This window comes from Nansenia antarctica (genome assembly GCF_963989245.1).
Source record: "Nansenia antarctica genome assembly, chromosome: 5".
NCBI classification, from domain to species: Eukaryota; Metazoa; Chordata; class Actinopteri; order Argentiniformes; family Microstomatidae; genus Nansenia; species Nansenia antarctica.
Window position 1 is genome coordinate 58,576,940 of NC_137690.1, and position 18,000 is coordinate 58,594,939.

At 46.0% G+C, this 18,000-nt stretch overlaps 1 protein-coding gene across 1 annotated transcript; it reads right to left on the reverse strand.

The window, feature by feature from the left end:
* Window positions 1-77: 77 nt before the first annotated feature.
* On the reverse strand, window positions 78-16,929 carry col9a2 (procollagen, type IX, alpha 2; the record flags this gene model as incomplete). The annotated part of the gene is made up of 32 exons (XM_080531181.1): window positions 78-283; window positions 555-632; window positions 785-973; window positions 1,092-1,146; window positions 1,434-1,580; window positions 1,841-1,873; window positions 2,418-2,462; window positions 2,645-2,680; window positions 3,028-3,099; window positions 3,294-3,347; window positions 3,511-3,564; window positions 3,949-4,002; window positions 4,126-4,170; window positions 5,023-5,076; window positions 5,487-5,540; window positions 5,792-5,845; window positions 6,043-6,096; window positions 6,320-6,373; window positions 6,959-7,012; window positions 7,207-7,260; window positions 8,151-8,204; window positions 8,503-8,559; window positions 9,458-9,508; window positions 10,583-10,636; window positions 10,811-10,864; window positions 11,101-11,124; window positions 11,956-11,991; window positions 12,324-12,377; window positions 13,410-13,472; window positions 13,782-13,817; window positions 15,079-15,153; window positions 16,858-16,929. The coding sequence occupies 32 exons, from the start codon at window positions 16,927-16,929 to the stop codon at window positions 78-80; spliced, it is 2,076 nt and encodes a 691-aa protein (XP_080387307.1).
* Between the last annotated feature and the right edge of the window lie 1,071 nt (window positions 16,930-18,000).

Here is an 18,000-nt window from a genome sequence, read left to right on the forward strand (position 1 = left end):
TCTCGCTCTCTCTTCCTCTCTCTCCCTCTCTCTTCCTCTCTCTGCCTGGTGTTGTGGGTATGATGGAGAGGGCTGTTCTAGGTGGAGGGGCCCTTGATTCTGCCTGCCTCCTGTAGTCTTGGGGAGGTGTAGGCCGAAGCTGCCAGACAGGCGGCCGCCTCACAGAACCCTGGGAGACCAGATGGTCCTGCCCTACCGGGACGACCGGCATCGCCCGCCGACCCCTGGTTGCCTCGCTCACCGTGCTTACCATCCCGAGCCACACCGTCAATACCGGCAGGACCTGAGGAGGAAGAGGAGGAGAGGAGAAGATTTAGTCCTCTACGGTCCACTTATGCAAACGTGTGTTGATTACTTTGTTGCATTTTGGGATAAAGAGCATCAGGTTGATTCAGTTTAATGCAGGTGTATGGTTGTAGTGCTTGTTTCTGTTTCAGAGTTCCTCACTGTAACTTCACTGTGTCCTCCAATTGAGGTCAGATGTGACTCCTGGTTGGTTTCCCCAACTACAGGCCTTTCTCAGTGTTTAGATGAAAAGAGTCTCTGTGTCTCACCTGGTATTCCTGGAGGTCCAGGCTGGCCGGTGTGTGGGCGTCCTGGGTCTCCTCTGTCTCCCTTTGCTCCCCTCTTTCCTGGAGGAGGTAAATAAGTCATGAGTCAGTGGCCCAGGCAGACGCAAGGCTTTTCGTGACATCTATTATGACTGCATTACGTAGCCCTTATGATACAGGGTTCACTGAATGGTCGGCCATTTTTCTTTTCTTTTTTTTTTCTTTATCTCTACCTTTCAGACCGGTGTTACCAATCTGGCCAGGGCCTCCAAAGATGCCAGGGATACCGCGGGCGCCAGTGTGACCGTGTTGCCCCTGAGGACCGGGGGATCCGGAGGGTCCGGGGGGCCCAGGGGGACCCATCACACCGGCTCCACCCAGCACTGCCCTCTTGGCGCTGACCGCTACCGCCGATAGCCTCTCTGAGAGCGGGGAGGGAAAGAAGACGCTTAAGAAATCGATGAACAATGGAGGATGATACGGAGATGTAAGGGAGATGTAATCAAGGCCAGGGCTGTTCCACCCTGTGTGTTCTCTAACCTTGCAGCATCTTCAGAACCACCTCAATGATGTGCTGGTCAGATGCATCCCGTCCCTACAGAGACAACACAGATACAACATGATGTATCATGATCAAAAACAATCACTCAATCAGTAGATCAATGGACCAATCAATCAATCAATCAATCAATCTATCTATAAATCAATCAATCATCACCAGCATTCTGTGTAATGAGTGTTAAATCACACACACACACACACACACACACATAATATATATATATATATATATATATATATATATATATATATATATATATATACTGTATATATATATATAACTGAATGCTGGTGTGTCTTCAGTGTTAACAGTGAACTCACCGATGCCCCCTGTATGCCTGTCATGCCTGGTACACCTCTCTCCCCATTGATGCCTCTGGGTCCAGGCAGACCTGATGGGCCCTGGTCGCCTGGTTTACCTGGGTCTCCCGTGGGGCCGTTGAAGCCTCCGTCACCCCTCACTCCTTGCTGTTGGGAGAGGAAAAGAAGAAGAGATGAGATGGAGGAAGCGAGGGAGAAAAAGGTGACTTCAAGGCCATGTTTTAATTAACTTCCTCCCTTTGTTGAGGTAGCCAGCCACTGAGCTAGAAGAATTTGGTTGGAAACAAGCCAGGATGCATTTCTTAAGTATTACAACAGGGCCTTTAACACTCTACTACAAAGGTGTATGACCTAGTAGGAGGAGAGAGGACAATGAGACATTTTGAACCAATGAGGTGTATGTTTACCTGTCCTTTAGGTCCAGGCTCACCAGACAGACCCTGTCAGAGAAGGGGAGAAAGACCAGTCAGTCAGAACTCAGGTCCGTTCAGAAATCCAGCATCTCCCTCTCCAACAACTTCCCCACAGTATGTGTTGTTCTACAAGCATAGTGGTCTGTAAGTCTGTAAGTTAACTAGCCGTTCTGTAAGCTTACTCTTCTACACTTCTAAACGTATCTTGTAATATGTGACAGGGGCTGGTGAAAGTGCTAACAAGTCAGGAATCGTGAAGTCATGACAATTCCTTCTTTTTTTTTCCTCTTTTTTTTCACTGAATAATTTGTCGGCGACACTGTCTCGTCTGCTATGTTTGCTACTCGGTGAGTGTTTGCGATACATGTCTTTCGAAACGTACGTTTTAGGACTGTTCAAAACAAGGACCGTGTGATCATCTAGTTATGTACATGTATAACTGGCAGATCTAGGAGGTGTGCTTGATGAGATGCATCCATAAGTCTTCACTGATCCACTTGGGATACGACCTCCCCTCTTTGATATATATGCTTTTATATCCCTGTGTACACCATCTCATCGATATACTCACCTTTTCACCTTTCTCCCCAGCCAAGCCCTCCACACCTGGGTTACCCTGAAAGAGGGAGAGAGAAAGGAAGGAATAGAGCCAGCGTGAGAGACAGATCAAGAAGAAAGAGAGAATTCATAATCAAACAACCAATGAATTATTGCTTCCCGTTGCACCATCCACGCATGACGCAGACTGGATATCAGTATGGAGCTATATTATTGAATTCGCAGGCTTATAATACTCACAAAGTCTCCCTTCGCTCCAACTTTTCCTTGGAATCCCTGGCAATAGAGGCAGGAGTCATAAATACATAGAAATACATAATACATTCTAATAAGGACAACATATTGATTCAGCCCAAGGACTACTGTACGTGAGACAGCATATAGTAAGAAAAATGTAGTTTCATCTTAGACATGGAAGATGATAACTCTAGGATTATCATTTATATTGCTTAGGTTCCTCAAGCAGGAAAAACATTGCATATCCCTGAGTTGGGAATGTATAGGTAAACAGTGCCACCAATAGGTGGTCCTGTGTAACTGCATCACACATTTAAATGATGCGGCACAAAATGCACCAGTATTGTGATTCTGACATGAAGTGACAGGTATTGGTTGACACAGACCTTGTCTCCCTTGGTTCCTGAGATGCCCTGAGGCCCTGGGACGCCCGTAGGTCCTCTCTGTCCTTTGCCGCCCTGTGGTACAATGGTTCACTTTAGTAGGCAGAATCCATTTTGAGGAACACAGTTTTGTTTCCTTGTAATAAGATACGATAGCATATTAGGATAACTCTTAATACTGAAGTGTGTTCCTAACACAAGGATGTTTGCAAATCATTGATTTTGACAGTTCTGAGTGGGTTTTGCTGAGCTCTGCAGAGAGGACTTACAGCCTTGCCGACCACACCCACTGGCCCAACAGCTCCTCTCTGGCCTCGGTCACCCTGAGTGAGAGAAATAGAGAGGGAGGGGGGGGGGGGAGGAGAGGGAAGCAGAGACAGGTCGGATGAGAACGAGAAGATGTTACTAAATGTCTGTTTTCAACTTCATATTATTTGTACGAAATTCAGACTGTTGCTATATTTACTGAATAAGATGGGACTATACCTTTGGTCCTGGAACACCCTCCATGCCAGCTTCACCGGGAGGACCGGGCTCACCCTGAGAAACGAGGATGGGTGGATTAAGAAGTGAAGGGGGGAACAAGTCACAGGTAGAGTGACTAAGAAATAGTCTGGGGAGACAGCTGACGGTAGTGGAGGACAGGCTCATTCTCATTGTAATGCATAGAATGGAATGAGGAATGAATGGTCTCCATTCCATGCATTACAATGAGCCTTTTTCTGCCTCCACCAGTCTCCCTTGGAAACAGCATAAGCCTACACCCACACGCACGCACGCAGTACACACGCACACACACACACACACACACACACACACACACACACACACACAGACACAGACACACACACACACACACACACACACACACACACACACAAACACACACACAAACACACACACGCCTAGTGTCAGATGACCTACCAGAGGTCCTGGAGAACCAGACATTCCAACATGGCCTCTGGGACCAGGCTCACCCTGAGGAGAGGAGAGAGGGAGATGAGCCATTCAACAGCATAACCACAACAATGAGATAATGGTGACACCATAACAGGCATTGACAATGAAACAGACAGACAAACAGATGGTATAGTCACTGACCTTGCCTCCAGCTCCACCCTTGGTTCCAGGGCTGCCAGGCAAACCCTAAATGAGACGAAAGGTCAAAGAGAAGTTCAAAGGTCAAGAAGGGGATAACGTTTTGCTAAACAGGAGAATATACTTTTCCAGAACAACCCCTTTTCCCTGTTTCTAAAACGACCACAATTATTCAGTGGGTGATTTGTAAAGTGTGTGTGTGTGTGCATTTATGTGTGCATGTGCGTGTGCATGTGCATGTGTGTGTTTATCTTCGTCAAGTGAGCAATGTCACAGGCTAAGTGACTGTGGTAAAGTTTGCGCACAGTAGGTGTTTTGTGTCATTGCGGTGACCATCTATTGATGGTGTGTATCAGAGAACCGCTGTGCTCCATTACCCCTCACTGAAGACACACACACACATGTTTGATTATGATGAATCACACGCCGGCAGAGAGAGAGAGAGCAATTTCAAGGTGGGTTAAATTCCAAAACGGCTCGAGTCAAGGGGTCAACCTGGATGTGTGCCCGGAAAGTGCACACACACACACAAAATGTTCTGCTAGTTTTTGTCTCTGCCTTGTGTTCTGTGTAGGTGGGAGAGAACTGTGGGGGAGAGCAGACGCGGTCTGGTTTTTACGTGGTCTGGTTGAGAATGAGTGTTTAGAACTGTGCTTGATTACAGAGGGTACACTGAGGACACACAGGTCATATATACATGCACACACACACACACACACACACACACACACACACACACACACACACACACACTCACTCAGCACACATAGGCACAGGCACACTATGTGCACACACACACATACACACACGCAATGCACACAAATACACACACTCACTCAGCACACACAGGCACAGGCACACACACACAAACATGTGTTGGGTATGAAACAATCGACTTACTGCTGACCCCTGGTGACCGGGAGGTCCAGGCATCCCAGCCTGCCCTGGGGCACCCTGCAGAGAGAGGAAGCACAAGAAAACACTGCAGTATTCTGACATATATCTTAGCATCATCTCCATTCTCTTTCACTATCATCATCATCCTCATCCTCATCCTCATCCTCATCATCATCATCATCATCATCGTCAACATCATCACTATCATAGGCAACATCACAGCTACATAGGTGTGAATGCCAGTCCTAGGGTTGCCAACTGTCCCGTATTAGCCGGGATGTCCCGTTTTTTGGGCTGGATGAATATACATTATTTATCCAGTACATTCATCCAATCACAGGCCCCCTCATGCGTACGTACAGCGTAAATGCGCCAATTCCTGCAAACCCCCTGCCCCGTGCAGCGGCATGCTGTCATTTGTCCCATATCTGGTAGTGAGAAGATTGGCAACTCCAGCAAGTCCTTACCTTGATTCCGGGGATGCCAGGTGTGCCGTCTTTGCCATCAATACCTGGCAGACCCTGAAACACCAGACAGAGGTTATATGAGGTTATATCAGAGGAAATATAATCATTTATAGTACATTTATCATTTAGCGTACATTTCTGGTGCAGTTATACAGTTGGCTACATGGGTGTATGGCGATGTCATGGGATGGAACGGTCAAATCGATTGGTAGTTTTAGGGTGGATATAATAACATATTATGTGTCTTGCTTTAGTGTGAAATCAGCATAAAAAACAGTGTAATCTTGATCAGTCTAAACACTCACATTCTCTCCCTTCTTGCCGACCGCTCCCTGTGGGCCCCTGATACCTTGGCCACCCTGTAGAGAACATCATCATCATCATCATCATCCTCATCATCATCATCATCATCATCATCGTTATCATCATTAACCACATGCACTCAGAAACAAATTAATCGCTACATGATTTCTAAACATTCGTACCGTTATTGAGGATGAAACTGGTGGACGACTGTAGATAGAGAAGGATGGATAGATGGACAAGTGATACTCACCAAATCTCCTTTCTCTCCAGCACCTCCTGGTGGTCCCTGGGGTCCCTCCTCACCCTACACAGGGAGAGAGAGAGAGAGAGAGAGGGTGAGAGAGAGAGGGTGAGAGAGAGAGAGAGAGAGAGAGAGAGAGAGAGAGAGAGAGAGAGAGAGAGAGAGAGAGAGAGAGAGAGAGAGAGAGAGAGAGAGAACGCGACTTGAACAGAGCACCCAAGACACATCATGTTAGTGACTATGTGTATGATTGATTGCTAGTGTTTATGAGTGCTCTGATACTTACCGGGGGCCCTGGAATGCCAACTGGTCCATTGATGCCCTTGTAACCACGAGGGCCCTGGGAGAAACAGGAAATGAAATATGAGTCACTTTCTACTCAGGTGTAGACACAACAGTCAATTGTGATAGATGAACAACAGAGAAATAGATCGGCTACATGGCGAGTATCAATCAGAAGCCAACGGGTCTACGGATGACGCTACCACATACATCTAGTACAGTAGCATGCCAGTCACTGTAATAGAGGGCTGATTAGCACTGATTAGCGATGAGCTAAACCCAGCCAGCCATTCCGCTTGGCACTAAGCCTGGACGCTAACTTGGCTAAGAGGGCTAATGCTAACACTAAGATGGATGGCTGGGGCGCGTCATTAACTACAGATGGAGGCACAGTGGACCCAGACAATCCCACCTCATTAGATGGCGAGAGAGATTTGTGTGAGCATCATTTCCATATGCTGCTAATGCTGGTAATAAATAGGGTTTGTACAGTCTAGGCAGTCTAGCATCCCTCGCTCGCTAGCCTGGCCGGCACAGCGGAGTCCAACAAAGGGTGCAAAAACAGGTGGAGGAATGCTAAATGGAGATGGAGAGAGTGTGATGAAGTGAGATAACAAATAGGGTGTCCGTGGCGTGTACTCACCGCCTCTCCCTTGGGTCCCATCATTCCCGGGTAGCCTCGCAGACCCATCGGCCCCTGAAATGGAGAGACAAGAAAGAGGGAGAGAGATTGAGAGGGAGACTTTGAGGGAGGTTTGCATTCACGAGATGGTAGGGATAACATTATGCTTTAACGCAGGTTTACATCGGTTCATTCTATGTGGTATGTCAGTCTGGAACATGGCCTGTGTTCAGTATTCGGCCTATTTCCCATCATAGATATAACTGTACCGGAGGTCCTGGGATTCCCTGCTCCCCGGAGATGCCGACGTCTCCCTTCGTGCCCTGAGAAGAGGAAGAGAAGCGAAATGTTATGTTATAACATGCGTGCTAATGCATCAGAGGCTTAGTATGGTTATTAATCACATCCTCCATCATCGTTTCATCCATTATGACAACTTTCAGTGTATGGAACCAAATGAAGAACCCATAAACCTGCTGTGACTGATTACAGATACTGTTTTGATCCACTAGCTCGGACGACACTGTCACGGCAGTTTAACTGTGAGAAATGTTTGTGTATCCATGTACTGTACCTGTTAGGGAGAGATCTTGAAAGACTTGTTTATGTATTGGTATGCTGGTATGCTGGTATAGCAGTTGAATGCTTTGCTGCCATATATTTTCGACATAAATGCGAGACAACCGGAGACAGTTTTGTAATCTAAAGAGTTCTCCTGCAGCGTAGTGCAGTGTGAGAGCTGGGAGTGCTTCTGAGAGATGGAGCAGTTGCAGACAGCTCCTGCTGGGTGCAGATCAGGGGATAAATCCCCCCAGCATGAGGAGACTCTCTTAGTTCCCACTGGGTGCTCATTAACTCTACTTAATACACCAGGGTGAGTCTGCCGCTCTAACCCCTACACTCTTATCCTGCCTTCCATGTACCTGGCTCACTATCACGCCTTTCATCTGGCTCGCTGCGTGCTGCCTGGCTGCCCGGGCAAGGCCTGACTAATCGCACCCAGATTAGTGCCAGTCATGTGCCTGAGGGGGCTTCATTACTGCTAATCCCTGCTTTTCTGACGATTCTTCATGTGTGTGTGTGTGTGTGTGTGTGTGTGTGTGTGTGTGTATGCGTGTGTGTGTGTGTGTGTGCACTTTGATTTACAGACATGAACAGACAGAGCGATGGGTAGACAAACAGAGAAAGGCAGTGATTATTACGCATCACTCACCAGTTTTCCAATGCTACCAGACTCTCCCAGTACACCAGCACGACCTTTGTGTCCCTGTGAGAGAACACTGAAGTTTAGTCAACCAGGTACAGCATCATTAAGTTGATCTATGAATCAATATATCATTACATTCAATCAATATGTCGTATTTGTTGAGTTTTTCCAAGGCTAATTAATGTCCCTCGCCTTGGGATGTGACAGGAATGTACTGGACATCATGTGTCAAGATTGCCAGTTTATTCACAACACAAGGGGAAAGGGTAGTGTGGATATCCATGTGTACAGGTGATCATAACAATGTCTTAACCGTACACAAAAATGGTTTGTTATAGTGTTTGGTTTTTTCACTCACCTTTATTCCCTGCAAACCCTGGGGGCCTTTAGGACCAGCTGGGCAGTTGAGTGGACACTGTAGAGTGAGAGAGGGGGAGGGGAGAAAGAGACACAGAAAGAGAGAGAGAGAGAGAGAGAGAGAGAGAGAGAGAGAGAGAGAGAGAGAGAGAGAGAGAGAGAGAGAGAGAGTTAAAACATCCTGTATCTGTTCCTCAGCCAAAGGCGAACAAAGCCTTCGATTGATCAGTTTCTTGTTTCTCTCTCGCTGTTCAGACGTTCAAGCATGGTACCACATGCTGTTATTTTGCACTCTATTGATACTCTTCAGTTCCAGCACCTCAGCAAAGTCTAATCACGGATGAGCGGTGGTATTCTCACTACAAGGATGGTACCACAGCCATAGAAAGAAGGTGATGAGAGAGGGAGAAGAAGGAAGGGAAAAGATATAGGGAAAGAGGTAGGGAAGGGATGAGAGGGATCAACTCTACTGCTGTAGACAGCAGGACTAGGGTTAGGTGCTATGAGCTTAAGCCATGCTACCTAGCACTTTGGTCTTGGGGACTGGATCTTGAGACTAAGTAGGATCTTGAGACACATGCTTCATGGTCTTGGGCTGGCTTATGGGATTAGGATCATAGGCTACCACGTAAAAACCTCATAGGGGTTGAATGTACTATACACAGATCTAGTAGGTTTACAGGTACAAACAATAGTCTACATATCACGTGGAAAGAAAGACGAATACCAACTGTTATGGCGAGTCAATCACTGACACAAACCAGACAAAAGTGTAGGGGTTATTCAAATGGGACAGACCAATGAGAATGCGTTGTTGGGGACTGGCAAGTCTGCATTGGGGCATGGTGTGAGCAACACAGTTAGCTCACAAAGAGACTGAGAGGTCGAACAGGGCAGAGTGAGACGGTATGACCAGGTCAAGGCATGGGGACACGCGGAGGTGTGAGGTGTCTTACCTGGAAGTCGGCACTGCCCTCTTCTCCTCCCAGGAACTTCCCTGGAGGACCCTAAAGGGAGAGAATGAGAGAATGAGAGAGAGAAAGAGAATGAGAAAGTGAGAGAGAGAGAATGAGAAAGAGAGAGAGAGAGAGATGATGATGAGGAGGAGAGTGTGTGTGTACAAAGATGAACCAGCTCTCTCTCTCTCTCTCTCTCTCTCTCTCTCTCTCTCTCTCTCTCTCTCTCTCTCTCTCTCTCTCTCTCTCTCTCTCTCGCTGTGCATATATTGAGTTAGAGCAGCGTAGAGTAGCTCTCTCAGCAGGGCTGATGTATTCACACTGCAGTAAGATGAGACAGGGGCAGCTGATCTAATGGGAGTTTATTTACTCCGGGACACCAGTAAACCTAAACAAATACACTCCCAGGGGCTCGGAGCATCACTTTCTATGAACCTACTTCCCAACTGAAATCACTCATGGATACACACAAGCACAGCACACACATCCTTAGAATAAACTGAAATGCATACCATAATACTCTGCACTGTGTTCAACAGTTCACTTCTCACTGACTGCTATGGGAAGGACACAGCTGGGCTTCCTGTTTCCTGGCTGTATTGTAGACTATTGGTTTGTTGCTAACATTGATGTGTTGCTATAGCTAACGGGTGGGTTGCTATAGCCAACTGGATCATTGCTATAGGTTACTGGTGTGTTGCTATAGCTGACTGGTTTGTTGCTATAGGTTACTGGTGTGTTGCTATCTGACTGGTTTGTTGCTATATCTGACTGGTTTGTTGCTCTAGGCAGGGCTCTCAAGTCTCACGCATTGGGCGTGAGACACACGCATTTCAACCCGTTCACACGCTCACACGCCGCGTGTGTCTCACGCCCAATGCGTGAGACTTGAGAGCGATGTCTAGGTTACTGGTGTGTTTGTTATAGCTGACTGGTTTGTTGCTATAGCTTACTGGTTTATTGCTACATCTCACTGTTTCTTTCCATATATATATTACTGGTTTCTTGTTTTGTTTCCCTGTCAACATGGAGCATTACTAAGTAGTCTTAAGGGCTACAGATATACAACCTGTAACATGTCACATGTAACTTGACTGTAGTTGCTAACATTGGGAGTGCACTTACTGGTTTCCCAATGGGTCCGGATGTTCCTGGAGCTCCAGGTGATCCCATCGAACCCTGAGAAGAGAGGAAGAAGAGGAGGGGTGGACATATGATGAAGAATAACAGAGTGACTATAGAACATGATGACGTTGGTGCAGTCTATGGTGTGTGAGATCGTGTGTGGTCTGTGCATGGCTCTGGTCTACAGGACCAGATACCACAGATATGACAGCACAGCAGTTGTCCTACCTTGGGCCCTGATAGCCCAATCTCACCAGGGATACCAATGGGGCCTGGGGCTCCCTAGAGAGAGAGAGAGAGAGAGAGAGAGAGAGAGAGAGAGAGAGAGAGAGAGAGAGAGAGAGAGAGAGAGAGAGAGAGAGAGAGAGAGAGAGAGAGAGAGAGAGAGAGAGAGAGAGAGGGTGGTACTTAGTGGACAATCTGATATGGGGCATTTGTACTGTATCACTTACTATATCACACACTTCTCAGAATGTACAATAATAATAATGAAAAGAAAATGTGATGAAGCGACTTACAGACAGTCCTGGAAGTCCTGGTCCCTGTAGAGAAAGAGGGATGAGGTTTTGAACAAGTGAAAAACAAGTGGATAACAAAATGGTTCGTTAATCAATAATTTGTTTAAACAATTAGCCGTCATAATACTTAATTCAATAAAGCTTCTGTAATGAGCAGCAAAACACAAGACAAACAGGGCTGTGTCTGTCCAACCAATCAATGTGGGTTATTGTGTCATATTAATTAGTTGCATTAAATCCAAACAACGGGAGTAATTTATTCACGGTTTCATCCATGCATATCAGTAAACGACTGTGGACTGTGTACAGTCTGTCTTTTTGTGCCAACAATAAGTAGACACACAGCGCCCTCTAGAGTATTCCTCAGGTAACTGCCTGTGGTCTGGGACACTCCAAACATGAATACAATGTTTTTTTTCTCCCACCTTCTGTTGATGGTGATCACTGTCTATGTCACTGGGAAAGGTGTGAAGACGATGTCCCTATCTTACTTCTATGACTAATTAAACCTTGTCAGATCAGGGATCACTCAAAGAAGGGTGATAAGAAGGATGCATTGTACGGTGTAGGAAGAGAGCCCACTATAGAAACAGCTTTGGCTGCCAGAGCTGTTGTAAAAGTGTCAACATAAACCAATGGAGGACACATTTTCGAGACCTGGAGAAAGAGAGCTGGTACAGGGAGAGCGCCCCACCTTAATAACAGTAGAGGAAACACTTGGTCATTACATTCCATACTAGTTGCTGCAAGACTAGTGTTATAATAAAGAAAAGAAAAGATGACCTCAGCTGTTATGGCTGTTGAGGTCAAGTGGGTTCATGTTCATAGACAAGATTATGTAACGATCATACTCACAGTGGGCCCGGGCTCGCCACCAGGACCAGGCTGGCCCTGTACAACGCAACAACAAACAACAACAAAAACAACAAGGCTGTTTATCTCTTGCATCAAGAAGAGAATAGTTTAGTTCACGGACTTCGGGGAAGGCATCTGAACGAATAGATACAGATTATGACAAGTGATATACTGTTAATTTAGTGGAGGCTGGTGGAGATAGAAGCACATGCGTGTTTGATACTATTCCTTGTTCTGTTCCATTCATTACACTGAGCCTGTCCTCCGTTTTCTACCTCTACCAGCCTCCCCTGTGTTCATTTCCTAAACATGTACTGAATGAAGGTGTTTGAGGCATAGATCCAGGTTTAGGGGACATAGATCCTTGCCTTAGGTCCAGGGTTGCCGAGGGGACCCCGATCGCCCTTTGCTCCGATCAAGCCCTGCACAGAAAGGGGAGAAGAAAAAGATTTAGGGCAATTGCTACTTGTGACCTGAATTCACATTATAATTTAACTAACCAACACTTGGATTGGAGTTGGCACTTCCAGGTCATTAGAAGTAAAAATAAGGATTGAGATTCCTGGCCGGATTATGTTGTAAATCCCTGAAGAATGTGTGTGTCTCGAACAGCATGTGACCGTGAGACTGTAAGACCTTCAGGCTCAGCTCCTGAGTCTCACACACACATACACGCACGCACGCACGCACGAACGCACGCATGCACGCACACACGCACACACACACACCCACACCCACACACACACACACACACACACACACACACACACACACACACACACACACACACACACACACACTCATCATCTGGGGTGGCAGATGTCTTGAAGGTTAGAGAGGCCAGCCAGTAATGGGAAGGTCGTTGGTTTGATCCCCACCCCAGGAGGGAGTGGAGCCGGATGACTGGACGGTGGCTGGCATCATATCGAAGATGTGTACCACTGCTGTCGTGCCCTTAAGCAAGGCACTTAACCCCTAACTGCTCCAGAAGGCTGACCCTGTGCCCAGAGCTCTGTTGTCTTGTGTGCAGAAAAAAATACATTCCAAACAGCAATTGTATACACTGCAGTATACACTGCTCTTGCACCTCTGACATTAATGCCACTACATTCATTGCACCTTCCACTCTTACTGTAAATTATTGCTGCTGTTTACACTACTACTTACACTGTATGACTACTGTATTGTTATTATCCAGTCACAACTGCTGCTACTTACACTACACCCTTATGCACTACTATTGTGACTCTTTCATTACTATATTATATTCCATTAGTGATTGTTGATTGTTGTCGACTGTTGTTGAGTGACGAGCAAGATCCCAAAGCAATTTCACTATGTCAATTATGGCTGTATGCAATGTACGTGGCGAATCAAATTAGATTTGATTTGATTGATTGATTGATTGATGGGCAAATTAAACATGGTTTGGTTTGGTTTGAAAGGAGACTTACATCAATGCCATTCTCCCCAGGAGTCCCATCTGGTCCTGGCTCACCTGGTTCCCCCTTTGCACCCTACAATCAGAGACAGTAATAAGGTAAGTTACACACACACACACACACACACACACACACACACATACACACACACACACACACACACACACACACAGAAACACAGACACACACACACACACACACACATACACACATACACATACACATACACATACACATACACATACACATACACATACACATTCACACACACACACACACACACACACACACACACACAGACACACAGACACACAGACACACAGACACACATACACACACACACACACACACACACACACACACGTGCATGCGTGATTAACTTACTGCAGGACCACGAGGGCCATGAGGTCCTTTATCTCCCTAAATTGAGAGAGAGAGAGAGAGAGAGAGAGAGAGAGAAATTATGATGATGTTAACAATGATCTTTCTTTACAGTATGTCTCCTATTGTATATTGTTATGCAGATGGCACTGAAATAGATGTCACTTTTGTTAGAGAATACTGCACAAAATGTCACAGCCTCGGCCTTAAAAGCCAACGCTTAGTGCTTCTGCTTAGAGACATTGTCTCCTTAACTCTTTTCCTCTGCACTGATGTGAAAAAGCTGGACAGCTCAAAGCAAAGTCCTGTTATAAACATCCCATGTGACTTTTAGCCAGCCTTTGTTTTCAGATTAGAAAGCTAATATCACCAAGGAAATGAGACAAAGCAACGAGAGAGAGGAAGCTAATCTGGACAAGTGAGACATTCTGGTCTCAACCATAATCACAATTGGTTTTGCACATATTCAGTCTTCCTTCAGATCTGCAAAGGCAAAGTTTCAAGAGAGGTGGGGGTGGGGGAGGGGGTGGGAGCTAACAGGTGTTTGATGACCCCCACCCCCATAGTTGGATTATTCTCCCCTCCTTTAACCCCCTTAATCAAACAGACTGGAAAGTTGAAAACGACATGGCAACAACTAGGTGGTGCTAGTATCTACTCAGGCGTCTACGATCGGTGAAGGGTTAAAGTAGGGGGGGCAGAGGGGGGGGATTGGGAAACACTTTTTAGGAACGAGATGCAGCCACTAACTAGAGATCGTTTAGTAGGTCAGTAGCTACAGTATTATGCTTCATATGACAATTACATCCAGAACAGACAGATTACAGACCAATTACAGACCAATTACATCCTACCCTTTAGGGTTAGGGAACACTGTAACACTGACATTAGTAGTTGATCTGGTATTTGTGGGGATACAACGGATCAGCTTACTTTCTGCATGTGTCTACAGAATGTCAAATATAGGCCTAGCCAACCCAATGCATTGCGGCATTCATAGTTTATTCTGACAATTCTGTTTTTAAAACCTGGTCCTGGTTAGCCTGAGAATACTTCAAATGTATCACTTTACTGCGACATAAGCCCAGACCCCTGTTTGGGGGTGGAGTAAAATCCCCAGTCTCAAAGACCCCTCTATCTGTAAGGAACAGTGGTCTTTTGTGCCACTGTGTTTTCATTCGACGCCCTCTAGTGGTACTACTGCGGAACTACAGGAGAGCGCTCCTCTGGTATTTCATCGTGTACAATGATGGTCTTTGTGACAACCTGTTGGCGCCGGCTCAGCAGCGCGGGTACTCACATCAATGCCGTCGGACCCGGGAGTGCCAGAAGGGCCTGGTGGGCCGGGCTGGCCCTGAGGTCCAGGTGGACCACTCTGGAAGAAATGAAAATTAAAATGGGGGGTTAAGACTTTTGAAGCAAGCATTTTGTGCAGAGCCTTCTTTGTATTCTATTGAACATCTACTATTGTCATCATATTCAGAGTAAAAATAACACAACACTATCCAAACATTTGCTGGTTGAGAAACTGAAATTAAATAAAATACATTTAACATTGCTATACAATGATATTGAATATTGCATATTGAATCACTGGGAGAGATTTGAAATAAATTACATTTGATAGGTAATGTACAATACAATGAACACAATTGACAAAATATTAATTATCAATTTGTTCAGCTCATGTGAATACCTAAAAATAGACATCAAGCATGAAAGGCAACACCATTGGTATCTACAGTAATAGTGTCATATCCATATGTGTTATGTGACTGATTAAAAACCCAACAGATACGAGTGTAAGGGAACTTGTTTCATCCAAATGAGAGGTAATCCCATTTCCTGTATCGCTTGTAGGCAAAATAAAACAAAGGGTTGGTCCAGAGAACTGGGGTAATGGGGGTGTCAGGGTGGTGGTGGTGGTGGTGGTGGTGGTGTTAGGGGGAGGGGGGGGGTCATGAGACTGGGGAATGTTTATCAAACCCCCATCCCCCACCCACATGAGAATGCAGCTTGTTTCATTTGATCAATCAGTTCCATCCAGTAAAAAACAGAGAATCTTCAGATTCAGTGTGTGTGTACTGTACTCTCCAGAAATCAAAATGGCGTTTGGAATTCAACCAAAAAACATCCTGATAGGGCTTGAAAACTGCTAGCTGTCTGCTGCTGGATAGTAAGTATGTGTGATTTGGTGGAGGGAGTCTTCAGGTTGAGAGTTTTGTGTGTGTTTGAGTGTGTGTGTGTTTGAAGAGGGGGCTTCACAGTATGTGCAGTGTTTTGACTACACACTGTGTGTGTGTGCGTGTGTGTGTGTGTGTGCGTGTGTGTGTGTGTGTGTGTGTGTGTGTGTGTGTCTGTGTGTGTGTCTGTGTGTGTGTGTGTGTGTGTGTGTGTGTGCGTGCGTGTGTGTGTGTCTGTGTATGTATGTGTGTGTGTGTCTGTGTGTCTGTGTGTCTGTGTGTGTCCAACTGCATTCCGTCTGTGGCAGGGCCATTGTCCTGAGCCTGTCAGTGAAGCGCTTTCATCTTTGCATCTGTAAAAAGTGAGTTTTAGTCCACTCAAACTTTGCTCTTCAGGTAAAAATATCCAGTTCCAAAAAGGTGTCAAACGTTCATATTCCATATTGGGATTGCTGTGGTAAAAACGTCCACAGAGGCAAAGTGCATAATCCGAAGCTGGTAGGATGATTCCCCTTCATATATCCCAGTAAAGAAACAAAAAACTGCCCACATGAAATCAACCATATTCCATACACACACACACACACACACACACACACACACAGATAATATACAGCTACAGTTCGATATACAACTACAGTTCTAATCATATCTAGATATAGCCTCTATTACCTTGAACTCAACACTCAAGCACTGAAACCCATTCCTATCCTTTTGTAATTCCAACACAACTACATTCTACAATTCAATCACCAGACAGAGCAACGGCACATCAAGGTAGTCCACAACAGTTCCCCCACCACCAGCCCTTTCCAGGACACCCTGCTTGGACTGTACCCCAGACAGAAGCACCCTGTCCTGGGTACAGAAGATACCAGCTTCCCCTCTCCACTCACCACTTGGGCCAGAGCCAGGCACAACGTCTGCAGGAGGACCCAGCTCTTCAACAACGTAGAGAGACCAGCCATTATCCCTCTTCTCCTCTCCCTCTCTCCTCAGCACAAAATCCTCTCTTCTCTGGCCTCTTTTCTCCCCCTCTCTCCTCTCCTGTCCTGCCTTCTAGCCGGAACGGAACTGCAGGGCAGGGTATCCAAAGGGGGATGGGGGGCTATGTGCACAGCCCCAAAAAATCCACCCAGGAAAAGTGTGTGGAGGGATGGATGGAAGGGCTAGATGGAATGAGAGAGAGGTGGAACCTAGCCCTACAGCCTGCCCCTGAGAACACAGGAGCTCCTGAAAGCCCCCACCCCCCCACACGCACACACACACACACACACACACACACACACACACACACACACACACACACACACACCTCAGATATCACAAGGGGAAGGGACTAACATGACTGGGTCATAATTATGCATAGCTCATCCAGGTTCCCACCGACTGATTGGTGAATAGTGCTGCCTCATGATGTGCTACACCAACCAGGTTCCCACAACCCGATTGGACACAGCTGCTACGTAGCTCCACCCTAATGAAGGAGGGCTCCAGAATGAATGAGTTTTGAGTATCAAGCACAGCACCCTACATGCCCTATTGAATAACTTAACCTGTTAGTTAACCTGTTGACCTGTTAACCTTGTTCCCAGGCTATTGCTCACAGTTCATATACGCCTGTAATAACAATGCCAAACCTGGCCTCAACAGGAATTAATTTACTGAGCAAAGTATTAGATGTATTATTTGATTTCAGCTAATCACACAACTGTGGGGCAAAGCTCTGAATCAGAAATGTGTGATGTGCAAGCACTGGGGGCGAAGCGATGTGGGAGATGATTGATGTGAAGTAAAGCCAATGGCTATGCGCTGTCCGTTTTCGATTGTGTTTCTATTAGCTTAATGAAGGGCAAGTTTGACGTGTTGGTCCACCAGACCATTCTTGTGTTTGACTAGTCCCATGTCGACTTAGAAGGATTGGATGAGTATTACCAATATGATAATGGCCCCATCTAGCCTTGAATGAAGGGAGATTCTGTTATGTTGCTTAGGGGCCATTCCATAAATAAAGGGGACAACAATTTGACATTTTCTGT